Consider the following 21,335-nt stretch of genomic DNA (forward strand, 5'->3'; position numbering starts at 1 on the left):
ACGAGTTTACAGCCGGTTATCTTGAATTCCGAGATTCCTACCCTATTTCAACTAAGATGACTGGACTATTAAGACTTAAGTCATTTTAAAACTGACTTGTTGCAGCTCTGGCGTCCAGTTGGTTTGGAATGACCCGATCGATGACATTCCCCATAGAATTTTACATATAAAATGACAGCGATCTTCATTTCAAATCAAAAATTCAAATGTTTAAGAAAATTAATGATTTTTGCTAACTTCTTAGTAAGTAATGTAAGTTCCTACTGCTAAGTGCTTGATACTATTGGATAGGTACAACCAGGGGCACCTCAACACACAGTTTGCTAAACAAAAAATAACGCATAATTACGATGGAGATTACCATTTAATGTCAACTTGCTGCTGGCTGCCTCGCAGATGTCGATCTTTACGCGTCTCGTACCATGAACATGAATTACGTTTACAAAATTAATATCGATGTAAGGAAGTTCTTATGATGCTCGGAACTTGACGATAATTACCTCTAGCGTTAACTTAAGAGACTAGAAAACATGTTCAGTTACGTAGTATAAAAAACTGTATGTGTAAACGGCTATAATTCTTTACATGATTAACTGTTGTTTGTCTTTTTAGAATAATAAATTTTATGATGATTGAGCCCAATCGATTTGACAGCTTCTGTCATTTATTCTCTGTATTGTTGTTTACATTCCGATTTAAGTATTTTCCAGGATATTTCAATATCTTTCTAGATTTTAATAGTCAGTGTAGATCTTCAACGGTAGTTTCAGAAACTTACAGTAGTTATATCAACCTAACCTAACCTAACACACAATACAATAGGATCGAAAAATAAACGACATCAGCGATGGCTAGGAAATGAAGATCGCTGTCATTTTATATACCGGGTGTTGCATCGTCGAGTGAGACATAGGAAATCCCATGTAAATTTTAATGGGGTCAATTATTGGCTTCCCTAATTATTTTAGAGAATAATTCTATTTAGGTTTATTGAAGAGCACTAAAACCCACATTCAAAGAATAACTTTAGATATTTTTGATTAGCCCGTTCACGAGTTATCGCCGATTTCTTTTTAAATATTTCTCCTTACTTATGGCCCTGTATTTACTTATAACCACCAGTTAAGGTAAAAGATAACTGTCAAATGAAGTTGTCATTTCAGAAATTTACCTATTAGTGTTTTATTATTATTATTAAAAACTCATACCTACATCGAAAATATTAGTCATGAATTACACTATCGAAGAAAAAGTATTGATGATTAAATGGTATTATCAAGGAAATAGTTATCAAAAGGTGTCGGACATATTTGCTGCTCGACTTGGAAGTTTTATTGTGCGTGGAAGAGAACGATGGAAAGATCAGCACAAGGAAACTTGAGGATGAAATAGGAATAGATCACACTACAGCGTTTCGAATTTTGAAACGACATAAATACTATTCCTTCAAATATGAAAAGCACCAAGAGCTACGAGATGGGGACGAAATACGCCGGCAGGCGGTTTGTTTTGATATGATGGAAAGAGCAAACACGGATAAGGAATTTTTAAAAAACATATGTTTCACTGACGAATGCACGTTTACCTTAAATAATGAACCCAATGTTCAAAATTATCGATATTGGAACAAATAAAACCAACACAGGTTTGTCGAAACAAGGACGCAATATCCACAGAAAGTAAATGTTTGGGCAGGGATATTCGGACACAATATTATCGGGCCATTATTTCTTGCGCGAAATTTAAATGCAGAATATTATTTGGAAGTACTCGAAAATCATATTTTACCTGCTTTACATGATGCCGCTAGGGAAAATCAGGCAGTTTGGTACCAAATGGATGGCTGCCCGGCACATAGTACCCTGGCTGTTCGGGAATATTTAGACAATAGTTTTAACGGAAACGTTATTGGCCTAAATCATATAGTAAATTGGCCAGCAAGGTCTCCTGATATTTCGCCAAATGATTTCTTTCTCTGGGGCCATTTAAAAAACAGGATATACAAGGATAAAAAATACCCAAATCTAGACGAGTTAAAAAATGCTATTTCTGCCGAATGCAATAAAATTTCAGTTTACCAACTAGCGAATGTAAGAAGAGAATTTTATGATCGCCTGGGTTATTGTCTAGCAGTCGATGGAGGAATATTTGAACATCTTCTTAAATCCTAAAGTTCTAACAATTTAATAGTACGTAAATTAATAAGTTTATGAATATTGTAATAATACTATAATTAACCTTGTAATTGATTACTTTATTTTACTTTAATTCATATTAATTTGTATTTATAAATACATCTTTAAGATTTCCGATGTAGGAATGAGTTTTCAATAATAACAAAGCACTAAATAGGTAAATTTCTGAAATGACAACTTCATTTGACAGTTATCTTTTACCTTGACTGGTGCTCATAAGTAAATACAGGGCCATAAGAAAGGAGAAATATTTAAAAAGAAATCGGCGATAACTCGTAAACGAGCTAATCAAAAATATCTAAAGTTATTCTTTTGAATATTGGGTTTTAGTGCTCTTCAATAAACCTAAATAGAATTATTCTCTAAAATAATTAGGGAAGCCAATAATTGACCCCATTAAAATTTACATGGGATTTCTATGTCCCGTCCGACGATGCAACACCCGGTATAAAATTAAATGGGGAAAATCATCGAAGTTCATTTCCAAGTCAACTGAGCGCCATATTTTTCGATCATACGGTATTAACCTTAGATTAACGGTATTAACATGGCCAGAGTCTCCAGTTCACTGCTTGACATAACGATAAAAATACAAACTCTAATAGCTGACTACATCTAGCTATCTATAGCTTCAAACAGGACACAGATTCAACTTAAAAAAACTCAATTAAATGGACTTCCGGTGGTTATCAGATTCTTTCCCTATACCAGCCTGTATACAGGGTTGTTCACAACATACGACACGGAGTATTGTAGCTAAATGATTACATTTTTGCAAATTGTAAGTTTTGGGTTCGTTGAAGGACTATTAGAGCTACAATTTAAATTTTACAAGATACAGAGTGTCCCAAATAAATAAAAAATATCAAAGTTGTATTTTTTTAAATGGAACACCCTGTATATTATTACATTTTTAGTTTCTACGATTAAATAAAAAAAATACGATAAAGGTAAATTTGATTAAGGTTTACCGCATTTTAATCTTATCGTTTTTGAAATATTTAGGTTTTTGTCAAAATACAGTAATAATTTTAATGCTTCATTTCTCTAGGCGTATTTAAATTTTTAAACCCAAACATTGTACTGAAGTATTTCTATTTACTAAATTTTGTGTTGCAATAATAAAAATATTCTACCTTATATAGAGTTTCTAAAAATTTATTTTAAATAATTACTAGACTTAAATGGCAATAACTTGTTTAATTTAAATGGAACACCCTGTATATTTTATGAGAATCAGATGCACAATTTAATTGTCTACCAAATTGTATTATACCATTTTTTACCTATCTCTTCAAGTTTTCGTAAAAAATGCACTTTCTTATAATTTAGACCTCGTTTATCAATATACCCATGGAATATTGACATTTTAGATTATTTTTAGATAGATACTCGACAAGTCATGATATGGCCGAGGACAGCGGTTCGGATTCCGCGTAAACAAAGTAGGCCCTGTCCAGATTAGCCTTACTTAGTAGCAAAAAGGAGACATTAAGAAAAAGTTTGTATTTAACTCGCAAGTCGCAAGTATGACTATGACACACTCCCGCAAAATGCGCTTTACAAAAATATACTGTTTAATTTAAAAATTACGGGACGTATGAAGAATGTCAAGTAAAATAATTTATCTATAAAGCTATACCTATAATTCATTTATATTTTAAATTGTTGGAAACCCATTTGTTTATCGCTTGACGTATTCATCCTGTTACAAAGATAATTTAAATCGCAATTTCATATCCCACGGACAAATGCACAAAGGGATTGGGCAACCAGCGAGGCTTTTATAGTCCATTCGTTAATCTTTAACCAGTAGCGGCTCGTACGGGCAAAGTTAACAGATTATAAGTTAAATTAATATTCGATAGAAGTCATGCAGTTTATTTATTACAGTCAGAGCCCTGGGAATTTATACTATAATTGGGATTTTCTGGTCCTACAAAATGTACTAATGAAAGAATAAAATGGGAGCAATACTACGCCGATTTTGCCAGATTTTGCCCTACTGCCAGATTTTTGCAGGGTTGCCAACTAAGTTAGGGGATTATAAGCGAGGACAAAAAAATGGTCACAAAAAATACAATACGACGCTTCAAAAAATTACACACCACCGCTGCCTTTCTATTCCACGCTTGTAGGAAAGTGTATGAAAACAAAATTAAAACAAATTTTCCAGGAAATCCCGGACGTCTGGCAACCTTATACACCGCAACTAACCATTTTTGATACCCCTCTTTATAATATTCACGATAATCTCACTGTAATTCAAGTCCTTGTACTGTAATACAAATCTACACTAATATATAAAATCCTTAAGTGACTCACTGATTAATCACGATCCTGCTCAAACCACTCAACGTAAGAAGCTCAATTTTGGCATACAGGTTGATTCTAGGGTGTAGAGGTTCGATAAAAAGGGACTTTTCGAAATTTCAGTTCCAAGGGGGTGAAACCACCCCTCAAATATTACAATATTTTTTATTTAAAAAACTGTCAAGTTTTCGAAAAAAACGCTTAAACACGTATATTTTATTTTGTTTGTTTTACATATTTTAAGATTTTTTAAAAATATATACAGGGTGTTTCGAAAAATATGGTCAATGATTAATCACAATCACAATGGTCAATGATTAATCACAATGCTTAAAGCGTTTGACGTAAAAAGCTGATTTTTGGAAAACGGATGGACTTTAGTGTATAGAGAGGTTCGATAAGAAGGGATTTTTCGACACTCTAATTCTAAGGGGGTGAAACCACCTCTCAAATATTAGAATATTTTTTATTTAAAAACCGGTGAGTTTTTCGGAAAAACTCTTAAACACGTATATTTTATTTTGTTGTTACAGGGTGTTTCATAAAATATGACCATTGAGTAATCACGATTCTGCTTAAACTGCTTGACGTTTAAAGCTGATTTTTGGCAAACGGATTGAATGTGGGGTGTAGAGGTTCGATAAGGAGGAGTTTCTCGAATCTCAAATTCCAAGAGGGTGAAAACGCCCCTCAAATCTATACCAACCAAAATAAATTCAAACAATTAAAACCGGTCATACTTAATAAGGTTTACACGCCACTGTTTCTAGCAGTGCAACGTTATCCATGTGTCAATGTTTGTCTACATTTTTCTTCCTACTTATTACTGTCTATTGAATATATTATAGTCGTATTGTAAAACTTTTCTTTTGTTCAAAATAATAAAATAAAAATGAAAATAAAAGATTCCAATTATTATCAAACATTAAAAATTGTGCAAAAACTAAAAACAACTGTTATATCAATGGTTCTAGACAACGTAAACGAGTTATTTAGAATAAACAAAAGTGAAGTATTTAGAGCCTCCATCTGTACTCATTATTCTGGACGCAGTCACTATCGAACACTGACACTCGAGGAGTGTCAGTGTTGGAATTACATGTACATTTTCTTGGCAGACCCTGGCAGTGATTAGCAACAGCGGACTATAATTATATGGCAGGCATAGGCAGTAATCTTCGCAGTCATTGGCAGTAAAATTATATTTTGGCAGTACATGTACATTTTGTAGTGCAGTACATGTGAGACACCCCTCGATATTTATGGAACCAAAATAAGTTAACTGAACACAATCTACCTCTATATTAGGGTGATACTACTTAAGTAGTAAACCGTACGTTTAAAATGATAAAATCTTATTTTGTAGTAACGTATAAAAGTGTGAAATTTTTTACAGTAAAAGTCGATCAGTCAAAAACCCGATCATTTAGTATTACAGAAATATTTAAAATATTCTAACAACCTAAATATTAATAACATATTGTAAACATCTCCATAAATGTCTCAAAAACTAAAATACTAATCAATAAACTATAGACCAATTTATAACGATAACATTAATACTAATAATTAATTAATTGTAGTATGGTATGCGTCTAATTTATCATTTATGCAAATTCTCGTTTAGCTAGCGTATTAATCATTAGGTTTTTTTGCCCATATAAGTATGTGTTAACGTTCTTTTAGAAAAACTAAAAAACAGGTCTTGAAAAACGTTTCAGATTCTTCGAAATGTCAACAAACGAAGTGATTGTATCAGGTAATATTACGGCCTTCGCTATACATACTTTTATGTTTTTTGCTAAGGAACGAACCATTTACACATTTGATGCTAGTGGTATTGCAAGTCTTATCTCGCATATTTGCAATAATGACGCACATGTGCAACAACTGTTAGATATAGTCTAACTGTGTTAATTTGTAACTCTCTGTAAAAACTCACTAGATCAATATTTATATAGTTCTAGTAATTGGTATATACAGTGCCGGCCAAAAGTGGAGTAACTTTTAAATTTTAGAATGCATTCCACACATACATTTGCTATTGATACGCCAAGTATACGAATGTTTATAGATCTTGATAATACTTAATAAAAAAGAAAAACACTAAATATTTTTAGAAAGAATTTGCTGATAAGTAAAATTGTTTATTTTTATGGGGACATAAATGAAGAAACTTTTGCTATTATTGCTATAAATTCAATATTGCTTGTGTGAGAAAGTTAATATTTTGTCAGTATTTTTGTAGTTAAAAATCGACGGTCTCGTTTGGATTTTGCCACAGAACATTTAAATTGGACTAAGGATCAATGGAAACAAGTGCTATGGTCGGATGACAGCAAATTTAACATGTTCAGCCCCGATGGTATGAAGTGGGTAAGGCGTCCTGATAACGAGAGGAAAGATACAATCCTAAATATACTACGCCAACTATCAAACATGGGGGTGGCAACGTGCTTGTGTGGGGGTGCTTCTCTGGCCATGGGATGGGACCACTAAGAAGAATAGAAGGAATTATGGATCGGTATCAGTATCTGGACATTTTAAGAAATACAATGTTGCCATTTCCTGAGGAATCGTTACCTCTTGTTTGGAAGTTTTAGCATGATAACGATCCAAAGCATGCTGCAAAAATAGTTAAAGAATTTGTTGAAGCAGAACAAGTGCCTGTTATAAAATGGCCAGTTCAGAGCCCGGATTTGAACCCCATAGAAAATATGTGGAAGCAAGTAGAACGCGAAGTCAGGCAGAAACACCCGGAAAAATTTACAAATAAAGATTAACTATTTGCTGCTCTGTCACAAGCTTGGTCCGAGATTTCAGAAAATAAAATTAGGTCTTTGTTGGAATCGATGCCCCGATGATATGCAGAGGTGATCAAGAACAAAGGATTTTCAACTAAATATTAAAAAAATACTTTTTGTTAATTGTCAGTAACAAAGTTTCTCCACTGATGTCCTCTAGGAAACTAAAAAATATTTATTTTATACAATAAAAACAATTATTTAAGTTTTTTATGTGCATTATTTAATGTAACTATTAGCAAGCATGCCAATAATAAATCTAATAAAGGATTATTATACACAATCGCAAGTAAGAAAGAAATCATATAAAAGTTTCTCCACTTTTGGCCGGCACTGTATATGCTAAAATGCATTCTTCATAAAATTATTTGCATCTTCTGAAATGGTTAATCCCATTTACACTTTTTAACAAATTTTCATACCGTTTTAAAGACAATTAAAAAAAACATGAAAATATAGTTGAATTTTTTGTCCAAGTCCTAAAAATCAGAAGGCGTTTCTACGGTAATATCATTCCGACTCCATTCGTTCATAGATTATTATTAAAAGAACAAAATTTATTTAGTTCAATATTACGGTAAGAGTGATAATAGTTATCAGAAATAAAAAATAAAAACAGCTATAAATATGACGTTAATCAAAATTAAATATTAACCATTTATCATGCATCTATCAAAGAATGAAATCGAAATGATATTACCATAGAAACGCCTTCTGATTTTTAGAACTTAAAAAAATTGAAAAATAGTTTCATGTTTTCTTAAGTTTTCTCTAAAACGAGATGGAAATTTGAAAAACTATAAACGGGATTAACCATTTTATAGGAAGTCATTTTTTTTATAAGGAATGATTTTTCCTCTAAATGTCAATAATAAAAAAGTTTTTCCTCTTGTAAAGAAAATCCGGGTACATTCTGTAAACAAAGAAGCCAAAGCAAGAGTAATGATATACCACAAATATAAAACAACCACAGAGTTCCCAAATGGCAAAGGAGTACGATAATGAAACGCGATATCCCCAAAACTCTTTACAGCAACACTAGAAAAAATCTTCCGTCAATTAGACTGTACCAACATTAAATGGATTAAAAATAGATGGAGAATATCTTAACCATCTAAGATTCGCTGATGACATAGTCCTAATCTATGTCATCAAGCCAATAGTCCTGAAGAACTACAAACACAACTTAACGAACTAAATACAGCCAGCAATAAAGTAGGTCTCCGAATGACTTTAGCAAAAACTAAAGTAATGTACAACGAAGTAGAAGACAGAAAAGGCATGCTAATAAATAACACAAAACTGGAAATAGTAGATGAATATATAATTGAGAAAACTAATACATAGCTCGGGATCTCTACTACCAGAAGTCAACCGAAGAATTAAGTTAGCATAGAGTACTTATGGTTTGGTCTAGAAGGCCACTTTATCTAAAGAAGAAAACATTCGACCAATGCGTACTACCCGTCATGACCTACGCATGCGAAACCTGGACTCTTAGGTTCACAAGGTTCCCTTACAAATAGGTTCCAGCTAGCTCAGTAAATAATTAAATAAAATATATGCACAGAACAAGAGATATCAAAAGGGAGGTGTATGGAAAAAGTGTACTGATTGAAAAGTCTAAAATGTACTGGATTCGTTTAATCAATACTTAATCTGAAGTTAAAACAAATTGTCAAAATCTATCATAAAATGTAGCAAATATTTAAATAAGAAATAATGAAATATATATATATATATATATATATATATATATATATATATATATATATATATATATATATATATATATATATATATATATATATATATATATATATATATATATATATATATATATATATATATATATATATATATATATGACATAATTAATAACATTTTTAAAAAAACGAATTCACAAATTTTACAACTCACACCAACATAGTAAACCTATAAATAAGGACAATAAAAAATACATTTCTATCCCTTTTGTGAACGGACTGTCACAACAAATAAAACATTTACTTGGTAGTTATAATCTCAATGTATGTCACAAATCACACAATTTATTGGCGAGTAACTTTTCAAGGCTCAAGACAAAAACACCGAAAACAAAAAGCAATCTAATTTACGAAATACCCTGCAAAAATTGTAGTGGAGTTTATATAGGACAAACAGTCAGTATCTTGAAAACCGTTTAAAAGGTCATAAATACGACAAGAAAAATAAAACAGCCCTAACTTTGCATGAAATCCAAAAAAATCACAGTTTTGACTTTGAAAGTACAAAAATAATTGGCACCGAATATAATACCAAAAAAAGAGAAATTCTTGAATCTATTGCTATCCAAAAAAACCAACACTCTGTTAATGATAGGATAGATATAAACAACCTGAGTAAGATATATTATTCATTGTTGTAAAATCCATTAAATGTGTATGTCTCTGTGCAAAAATTGTGACGACTTTATTGATATGTTTGTGTTATGTGTGTGGAAACCAATTTGGATATATTTTCTTCGCTAAGGTAGGCTTTTTATATATTTTTTTTCTCTCATGCCACCTTATAAAAATAGATTTCAGAAAGAAAATGATAAGTTGTAATAAGTAAACAATCTACGTTCAAGGTAACAAAATAGAATTTTTATATATATATATTACTATTATTTTTAATTAGTACGTTCATAATGTGACTATAAAATTTTTTTTTTTAGTAATAAATTTTGATAAAGACCCTACCAGGTCGAAACGTCATGAAATATTTAATATAAAAAAAAACGTTTTTCTCATTTTTACCTGACCTAAAGCCAAGAAAAATTAAATAAAATATATATATATATATATATATATATATATATATATATATATATATATATATATATATATATATATATATATATATATATATATATATATATATATAAATATAAAATCTTCTTATAAAAGTGAACTATCCGTAAAATAAATTAAACCATGAATAGTATCACAAAATATTGTTGTGACTAAACTGTGAACAACCCTGATGCGTATTTGTGATTATGATTAAATGACTATAAAGAATAAAATGAAATTTAAATGTAAAATCCCCTGGTACACCAAGATCACATACGATCGTAGATTAAATGTGTAATAAATTTTAATCAATCATAAACGCAATAAAATAAGAGATGATCAAAGTCTTATCTGTTATCCAGTGGTCGTTCCAGTCAGTCCATGAGAAAATCCAGGTGTCTGGTCTTCAGTGTCACAGTGTCATTCCTCGTCACAGTGGCATTCACGTCACAGTGGCATTCACGTCACAGTAGCATTAGTTGCAGTACCAAATCCAGTACAAAAAAAATGGTAAAAATCTTAAGCTAAATCGTAATTGTAATCATCACTATGGAGTAATAGCCAAGGAACAAGAACCTTCCAAGACAAGATGGCGTCTCAACGCATGTTACTCCATGGAAAAGTGTTCCTTAACTGTCCTCGTACTCATCCCAGTACGTCCACACACCCATCTACAGCTCCTGTCCTCTAAAATAAACAGTTGTAGAAGAGAATCTTACACCTATGAATGTCTCTTACCCAACCAACAAAGATATCCCTTTTCAAGTTTTCCCCGGAATTCCAACTACACAGGCCAAGCTCAATTTCTTGCCAATTGGTCTTCTCGACCCTCAACGAATTCCAAAACCCTAATTCTACTGAATAATCCCAATACGGAACGGCGACAAGCCAAAATTTCACTAGAATTTTCTTTAAGTCGGCAGAGATCAGAAGGCTTCCCCTGCTTTCACCAAGACGGTTCGAAGTCGAAAGAAAAAGGACGCGTGTTTGGAAAATCCGCAAAAGACGCTGGACTCCAAGTTACCAACCCAAAATCTAACACTGGCAACCAGTAAAACAAAAGACCCAAAATAAAATTTGACATAAAATTTATTTAATGCATACGAATTGAGTGAAACATTTTATTACATCATAATACAATTATAATAATCCATATATGAATATAATATCTTCGGAAAATTATTAATACATTTTCCGATCATATAAAAACCGATTAAAAAGATCGAAAACCTAATATACAAAGATCGATCTGTCAACCTTCAACGCCGGTGTCACACGATCAGCTGACAACCAATTGAAACGTCAGTCTGTAAATCGTAATATAAACAAGATGAAATTTAGGGAAAAATCAACTATAATCAGGCAAAACCAATTGATTACACAGAGGAAAAATACATAATAAAATCCTTAACCCATATGTATATTGTAGACCCAACATTCCCACTTGTTGCGTTGAAAACAGACAAAAGATAATCACATCGAGTCTATGTTCAAGAATCCTCCGAAGAAATATGCCAAGAAATTATCCCGCACGGCCCCGGCCCGTCACGGTGTACCATGAATCAGCCTTAAGTCTAAATAAAGAATTAGTAACCGCTGTAGAAAGAAAGGTAGGTTTTAAACAGACAAATTGATATTATATTAATGAGGTTTTATATTACAGTTATCGGAGACAACTCCATCCAAAGAAATTGTTATGATGATGAAACTTATAGATAAGATATTATTAGAAATTATATGTACAGTTAAGAAGTAAGCTAATTAAACGTTATTAATCAAGTTATTCAAGTAAGTTTTAGTTTTATTCCTAAAAATAAGCAAAATAAGTAAAATAAGTTACGGTGAAATTTTGAACCGTAACAAGCCGTAAAAGAATAGAGTGGATACGACAAAAGACCCAGGTAGATGTTATCTATCCACAGAGCAGAGTCAAATCCCACAAGTGGCATTAGGCAGGATGCCTGCCAAGAAGAACGGACAACAGATGGACCACAAAAATTACCCACGAGGAATTAAGAGCCCTAGAGGAAGATCAAACCTGAGATGGGACCATGATATTAGGAAATTAGCAGGGATAACTTGGGCCCGCATAGCCAACAATAGACAACCAATGCAATGGACCCAACTACAAAGAGAGTCTCTAAATATGTGAGGGAGGCTACACTACAATTGGAAATGGTTGAATATGCTGAGAATGATGATGATGATGGATGATGATGAACTTTTAACGTTTCTGCATATGGTTTATTTGAAATTGTAACACACGGTTCATAACGACAATTTGACTCAAAATAAAAATGTGTGTGGTACAACATTATTCGTAAATATGCTTTTTCCAAATATGCTAATGACCCACCCTCGTTCCACTTGAAAAATTGGAGATTGGAAATTGGCTCTCTAGATTCAAATTTTAATCGAAAACGTCAAAAGTTGACATATGTCATTCTATTCAGAGTGTGAAATTGGATACTTTTAAAGGGAAACACCCTTTTCTATAGGGACGAAAACTAATATCGGTGTCTGGACTAACTGGAGCTCAATTTTTATCAAAAACATGATGGTGAAAACCGCACATCGATCTCTGTTACCGTTTCGGAGTTACGGGGTGATTCCAAAAATGTGCATTTTTAACAAATCGCTTTAACTTTTTTGCTAACATAACATTTCCAAAGCACCTTTTTACGTAGAATTTAATGATTTAAGTATAATTTTTGTAAAATTAATAACTTAAGAACTATCAACAGAAAATGTAATTTTTTATATGGGTCCACGCATTTCGACCATACAGAGTATTTTAAATGTAACGCTATTTACTACTTAAAAACATAAATTACAAGAACTTAAGTACTTGCATATTGTTGAAAGAAACCTGAATGCACATCGCATATACAGAAAACTATCCACTATCTTTTACCAACCACTATACCGGGTGCGTCTCAAAAGTGCACACCCCTATAACTTTTTATTTTTTCAGTTAAAAAAATGAGATTTGGTATGTTAGTATATGACAAATTAGGATTGACTGATGTATTCAATTATTTTGGGTCACTTCCTGTTTCACCGGAAATGACTACAACTTTTGATTTTTAAATGGCACCCTCAGTGTTTTTAACTTTATTCGATAGAAAATAACACAGAATAACATATTATATGTCAACATAGAATGACATATTACACTGGGGAACAATTTGAAAAATAATTTCTGTTGAGTTTGATATTTAAGTTTTATAAGCAAATTGACATGCTAATTCCAAAACTGTATTTAGTTTTTTCCTATCACGTCAAGTTTTTCCCCTACAGTTGTTGTGCATGCCACTACTCTTCGCAGGATTGAATGCGAATCACAGAAGTCACTTTTGCTCTCCTACCGGCGATTACGGCGAACCTTCTTCAACTTGGGGCGTGAGTGACGTTGCGTCATCCAAAACTAGTTCAGAAGTGTCTAGCCCCCAGCAAGGAACTATTAAGCTTGACCAATCAGGTTGGTTAGCATGGTTATTTGGAGGCTTTTAATTCATTTGTGTTTGTCAAAAACTCTAACGTGATTTGTCGGGCTTAATAGTTGCCTGCTGGGGCTAGACACAAGTAACTAGTTCGGTCAGTTACGTACTGGTTACGCAGAAGATACTAAAGTACGCGGGTGTGTGTCGCTGTCATATAGTGAAGTAAAAGTCCAAAGTGGAGTCTATGTTTTTCTCTTTACATAAGATAAACCGTGTTTAGATTTTATTTATACACAAACTACAGATTTTCGTTATGTCTGCCTCTGGTAGTTCTTGTCGTAAGTGTCTAAGCAGCCCTGTCAAATTGTTGAACAACTCTTGGAGAGCTTTAAGAAGCTTGCTTGCAACATGAGCATCAAAGTGCATTTTTTACATAGCCATCTTGCTAACTTCCCAGAAAATCTTGGTGCTGTTAGTGATGAACAAGGCGAGCGATTTCACCCAGATCTGAAGGTTATGGAGGCGCGATATCAAGGCAAATGGGATGTCAGTATGATGGCTGACTACTGTTCGGGCATCAAGCGGGAATGCCCACAAATTGAACACTCCAGGAAAAGCTATAAGAGGAAATTTTTACCATAATATCTTTTTTTATTATTTTTTGTATAAACACAATTTAACTTTTAATATATTGACCCCTGTATGAATAAAATATTCTAATCTATTTGGTCAGATCTGACCTTATTTCCCTTTGTATGTGCACTTTTAAGGTAAAAGGAGAGGTATGCTGTAGCTTAAAAACTTGACGTAATAGAGAAAAACTGTGAATATTTTTGAATTCAGAGACCAAAAATTAGTCAAAAACAGGTCACAGATCCAAGTCAACAAAATTACTGTTCCCCAGTGTTATATGTCAACTTTTGACATTTTCGGATATGGTTTATTTGAAATTATAACTTGCGGTTCGTAACGAAAATTTGATTCGAAATATACCAAGTGTGTTGTATCAAATTATTCGTAAAAAATGCTTTTTCCAAATATGCTAATGAGCCATCCTCGTTCCATTTGAAAAACCTGAGATATGATTAAAAATACGATTTGAGCATTTTCTAACTGGCCAGGACAAGACATTAAAAACATTAGACGATCTAATCTATTTTTCCAAGGCTCCTTGATTAAGAATTAGTGTTTTTAACATAGCCATGGCACTCTAGATTGAATTTTAAAATACAATTTTTTATTAAGCGAGAATCTCAAAAGTTGACATATCAGAATGTCATTTTCTATCAAATAAGGTAAAAAAATACCGAGGGTGTCATTGAAAAATCAAAATTTGTAGTAATTTCCGGTGAAACAGGAAGTGACCAAAAACAATTGAATACGTCAATCAATCCTAATTTATCTCATATACTAACATACCAAATCTCGTTTTTTTATCTGAAAAAAGAAAAAAGTTATAGGGGTGAGCCACTTTTGAGATGCACCCGGTATAACAAATAAATTGTATATTATTATTAATAATAATTACTCAACCGCATAATATCCGGTCTACTTGAATCATTTTCTCGCGATATTACTTTAAAGCCACAACAAAAATTGCGATTTCCTAATTTATAATATAAATGAATGCGGAGTTCTGTTATAGTTTACATTATTCAATAATAGCGTTATCTGCTGATAATTTCTCAGTTAGAAATGTTAAGTATCAGGGTATTAATATTAAAATTCAGAATGAAGTACCTTCACCGCGCCATTTTAACATGTTAATTTATTGATATATGTAGCTGTATTACTTAAGATGAAAAAAGAAATAATATATTAAGTCATAATAACATTATATAAACATAATAAATGAATATTTATTATCAAATAGCGTTAACCTGTTATCGGTAAGAATGAAACTAAAGTAACGTCTTAAATTAATAAATAATGTAGAATCTTCTGCATATCTCCACATTGATTTAATTATTAATTAATTCTATGAAATAAACAAAATATGATTTCTTAAACATTTTTAGAAACATTACCAAGATTGTCTTTGATGCAAAACTGCCCCAATTCATTACGAAAACCTATAGCTTTAAAAATAATCACCATTTACTGGTATAAATTAATATTTAAGCCCTCTTTTATAATAAGACTGTAGATTTTATGACAAAGGGTAAAAGAAGAATGAAACCTGGAGTCCTAAATATGCAAATAGACCATAAAAAACAAAATTTTTACATAATACCATTAAAAATGAGAAATATTATACTTTGCATTACCGAAGTTCTCTGTATAATCTATCTGTTTTGTATTATAAATCTATTTATAGACAATAATTGTTTTATAAAGGTATCAAGCTCATTGGTCTGCATCTAGTTTCAAGCTTAATCGAGGATTTTGCATTAACTGCAACCCTATAAGTAATAAAATCTGTAATCTGTATCGATTGATTATAATAAAACTGAAAAAAACACGCATAATGAATATAAAATTGATACGAGAGGACCCATGACAGTGACAATTATTGTGTCTCTTAGTCATTTATGTAAAATTTAATTTTATTTCAAGTAATGGTATGTATATGAAAAGAAGTGGCAACCGCACTTCAGTACCGCCACCCTTGTCCGAGGGTGCGAGACGTGTAAATTTTTTTTTTGCTTTTGTTCATTCTTTCAACCACCGCGTTTGTTATATTTTTTATTATTCAAATTAATTATTAATTTAAAAAATTAATCGGTTTAAAACGTTCTATGTCTTCCGATGCCATCTCTCCATGCCTGTCTGTCTCTCCATGCACTGTCTCCGAGAGATCTTTCCTCCATAAACGTGTCAATCCCTTCCTGCCAACTTCTTCTCGGTCTACCCGGTTTTCTTCTTCCTGCAGGTTTCCAGTTTATAATTTGCTTTGGGATTCTTATTTCTGCCATTCTTTGGACATGCCCGCAACATATGAGTTGACTGTTCTTTATGTCGTCCACTATCGTGACACTTCATAGTCATAAATTTATTGTTTAAATTAATATACACTCACAGGCACGAAAAACGGGCACCTTAAAATTTGCATTTGTAGCAATTGTAGCTAAATTATTAGACTTTTTAGTAGTGATGGGAAAAGCCGATTAATTTCAATAATCGAGCGATTGCAATATCACTCGTATTTAAAAATACGGTTTTCACCCGTCGCATGTTGTAAGTACTCGTTAACGCCAAGCGCCAAGCAGTAAGTTGCGTGCGCAGGGCACATATTCTTTCGGTAATGAACGGCAAGTAGTAAGCAGCGAGCGATTCGCTTGATTTAGTTTATTTCGAAGCATTGTCGATGTAGGTCGTAAAATTTTGTCCCTCAGATACGCAACGGATAAATATACCGGGTGCGTCTCAGAAGTGGCTCACCCCTATAACTTTTTTATTTTTTTAGATGAAACAACGAGATTTGGTATGTTAGTATATGACATAAATTAGGATTGATTGACATATTCAATTGTTTTCGGTCTTCACCGGACTTCCGGTTTCACCAGAAATGACTACAACTTATGATTTTTAAATGGCACCCTCGGTATTTTTGTACTTTATTCGGTAGAAAATGACACTCTCAATAGAATGACATATCACATGTCAACTTTTGACATTTTTTCATATGGTTTATTTGAAATTGTAACATGCGTTTCATAACGACAATTTGACTCGAAGTACCAAGTATGTGGTATCAAATTATTCGTAAAAAAATTCTTTTTCGAAATATGCTAATGAGCCACCCTCGTTCCATTTGAAAAAAATTGAGAGATAATCAAAAATACGATTTGGGCATCTTTTAACCGGCCAGGACAAGACACTAAAAACATTAGACGATCAAATCTATTTTTCCAAGGATCCTTGATTAAAAATTAGTGTTTTTAACACAGACATGGCACTCTAGATTGAGATTTAAAATACAATTTGTGAGCGAATATGTCAAAAGTTGACATATGATACGTCATTCTATTTAGAATGTCATTTTCTATCGAATAAAGTAAAAAAATACCGAGGGTGCCATTTAAAAATCAAAAATTGTAGTCATTTCCGGTGAAACAGGAAGTGACAGAACAATTGAATACGACAATCAATCCTAATTTGTGTCATATACTAACATACCAAATCTCATTTTTTTATCTAAAAAAATAAAAAACTTATAGGGTTGAGCCACTTTTGAAACGCACCCGGTATATACGGGGTCGTATAAATTTGCTACCTGCATTGTATGTAGAAAATTCGCTCGGCTTTTTATCGAGTATATCACATTAATATCGGATTTTAATTTATTTCATTCTATAGGATCGCTTGCGTTCGTCGCTTGATACTCGTCACTTGCATCGCTCGTTCATAATCGAGCGATGTCGGTTATTTCAATAATCGAGTACTCGAGCGAATTGTCGCTCGAGTTATCGCATCACTACTTTTTAGTTTAATTAGAAAGTTGCCATCTGTCAATTATATGAGGGAAAACAAATTATTGATATTTTGGTGAAAGTTTGAAGCACCCTGTGGAGTACGTTAATAAAGCAAGAAATTTAAAAATAATTTTATCGTCTAGGTGTACCTTTTTTCGATAGTTTGTTTATTGGTTCATCTCAATAGCTTTATTTTTTTTAGATATTCGTTTTTGAAGAGGACACTAACATTTTTTCGTATTTTTTACATTAAAACCATAACTTTGCTTTTGGTCCTAGTCAACAGACCTATAAAATAGTATTTATATTTTATGTAATGTCACTATCTCTGAAAAATCATATAATTATTGTCTGTTCGGCAGTTACTCTAGCAGATATGGTTTTAAGTTCAAAAGTTGATCTCTACCATGATCAATTAAAGCAGCAATAGCCGATACTTCAGAACTTAAAACCCTCTCTATTAGAGTAAACGTCAATAAACAATAATAATATGACTTTTCAACGATAGTAACATAAAACAAACAAGAAACACTATTTTATAAGTGTGCTGATGAGGATCTAAAATCAATGCTAAAATTGCTGTAAATCATTATTGTCTTATTCAAAAGCGAATATCTCAATATATATCTTCTTTGCTTTGTTCCACAGGGTGTTCCAAACTTTCACCAAAATATCAACATTTTGTTTTCCCTCGTATAATTGACTAATGGAAACTTTCATTTTTAATTTAGAAAGAGATATTAAAACGTCAAATAATCTAGCTACAAATTGCAAAATCAATTACCAAATTTTTTTTATCAAAATCGGCCCACTAGAACAAAATACAGGATGTCCCAGAAATAAGTGCAAGTATTTTAACTGGGAGGGTATAGTTCAACCCCAGAAAGACGCCCATGAGGTTTTTTCGTGAAAAAATTTTGAAAATTCGGAATTTTTTGAAAATTTTTGGATTTTTTTTAGTTTTTAGTTAAAAAACATAATTTCTTGATAATATGGCAACATAGGTACTAGATTAAATTTACAAGAAAGAAAATCCAGGAAAGATCCAGTGGTTCTCAAAATTTTAGCAAAAAATATTTTTTTTTGAAATTTTAAAAGTAAAATATCTCCGTTATTTTGGACTTATTTGAAAAACGATAAAGAGAAAATATATTTCTTTTATCGAGATCTACCACCCCTTAAATATAAAGCAAGAATAATTATACTTATTTCTGGGACACCCAGTATATTAAACTTTAAAATACATCAAAATTTTAAGATGCCCGTTTTTCGTGCCGGTGAGTGTAGTTAATTTATATCAGACAAATGCAGTTTTAATTTTGAAATATCAGGCAACAGTGCCTGTCGTTTTAATTCGCAGGTAAACGGTATTTTCTGTAATGCACTAATACATTCTACATACTAATACATTTCATTACAGAAAATGTAATGTACGCATGTACATGTACTGCCAAAATATCATTTTACTGCCAAGGACTAAATATCATTTTACTGCCAACTGCCTATGACTGCCATGTAATTATTATAAGCGACTGCCGTAAGACTTAAAGCGGCGGTCACACTAGGCTGGTTTATTAGCCGGTAGTTGCATGCTGTTAGGCTGATAATAGCGTAGTGTGAATCCCAACCCCGCTGTTTTTACTAGCCGACGAATAAAATTACCAGCAACCAGCCCGAGCTAGCTGAGTAGTCCATGTTCGACTTTCCAGCCGCCAGCGCATCACGTGACCCTCGGTTCACTATTAGCAGCGCTTCAATAGCCTTGTGTGACCCGAATTGATGACAAGCAGCTGCTGGTAAATAATAAAATTCCCTTCGAACAGACATGGCAAACTGGCAAATATTGCTAATATTCAAAATGTGTGTAAACCCAAAACAGCGGCTATTGAAACAGATTGGTAGCAGCTATTAGCAGCAAGCTGCAACCAGCGGCTAGCAAACCAGCCCAGTCTACAGGTAATTCCAATAGTGAGACACCCCTCGGACTTGACCCTTTAAGAATAGACATAAAAACGAGTAATATCTGCCAGTGAAAAAAAAAATGTCGAGAACGTCGATATACCAAAATTTGGGCTTACTGTATATTCTTCTGTGTTAAACCCCATCCTCACTATGCGCTGATGCATCAATTTGATACGTCCATGCACGCATAGTGAGTATAATGCCGTTCGTCGATGCGATTCGTAAGTTTATTTGGAATTTCGTGCATTGTGTTCGTGATATTTCTTTTGATGGTTCACCCAAAAACCGACTTACCGCCGAATCGCCATACAATCCATTGCATCGACGCATTGGCGCATAAAATCGACGCATTGACAAACCGCATCAGCGCATAACGAGCATGGAGCTTAATTTAAAATAGTAATAGGTGTGTTCGAACTTGGATCTATATCCGAACAAAAAAAATCTTTGATTTACTGAATTTATTCCACATTACATAATCACCCTGTATAGTTATTATGCTAGTACACATTTAAATAAGTATTATTAAAGCAATTAATTACTTCACCGATTATTAGAGTAAGTAAACTTTCTCTTCTAATTATGCCAATTCTTTTATTTTCTTTATTTCACATGCACCACAGTAAGTAAGTGCGTATATAGAGTTCAAATATAAAATCGTGTATCTCGTAGCTACAAAATATTTTTATGTACCCAGATGGTTGCCATTTGTGACATTTGTCGTAGTTCTTTGAAGTTCCAATTTAATAGTAATACAGCTGTTCGGTAATTGATATCAGTACGTACCGATATCAAAGAATATCAGTATAGTTTGACGATTTATTTTGCTATTAAATTAAATAAGTAAAATTAAGTTAATATTAAAATATCGTTTGATAGAAAAAATAAACCGCTGTCCAGTTGGCTTAAAGGGAGTAAACTGGGAGTAAAAAATTTTACTCCCTAAAAAAACTGTACAGATTTTTTCTCCCTAAATTTAGGGAGAAAAACACTGAGTTGGTATGTTGGTAACATTGTGCCATTTAACCGTGCAATTTACAGAATAAAAATGAAAAAAAAATGAAATATTATTTCTACTTTCTATTAAACTCGCAAATCACATCACTCACCTGTAATTTAATATCACCAAGCGGTTGAGATATCGACAGTGAGGAGGAACTTTGAGCGCCATCTAGCTCCAAATCAGAAGAGCCAGAATTTAATGGGTGAAAAACACTGTCGTGGGAAACGCTAAGACCTGGGTGCATGCTTGAGGAGTTTCTGACATCGTGACTGAAAATAATAAATTTTGTTGGTCAACTATGTATTTTTTGATAATTATAAGACAGGACAAAAATCATCAAATCACTAGTTTTTGTAGATGAAAGATCAATTATTTTTTTTATAT

The 21,335-nt window shown here is 32.6% G+C and overlaps 1 protein-coding gene across 4 annotated transcripts in view; it reads right to left on the bottom strand.

Annotated features, from left to right (window-relative positions):
* LOC115890830 overlaps positions 1–21,335 on the bottom strand; it is a 253,104-nt gene that overhangs the window by 133,100 nt on the left and 98,669 nt on the right. For all 4 annotated transcript variants that reach the window (XM_030911185.1, XM_030911197.1, XM_030911182.1 and 1 more), the window contains one exon: positions 21,058–21,220. In XM_030911185.1, the coding sequence (XP_030767045.1) occupies positions 21,058–21,220 (163 nt within the window). The remainder of the gene's footprint in view (positions 1–21,057; positions 21,221–21,335) is intronic.

The sequence above is a fragment of the Sitophilus oryzae genome, unplaced genomic scaffold, assembly GCF_002938485.1.
Source record: "Sitophilus oryzae breed Bouriz unplaced genomic scaffold, Soryzae_2.0 scaffold_1178_pilon_pilon, whole genome shotgun sequence".
NCBI lineage: Eukaryota > Metazoa > Arthropoda > Insecta > Coleoptera > Curculionidae > Sitophilus > Sitophilus oryzae.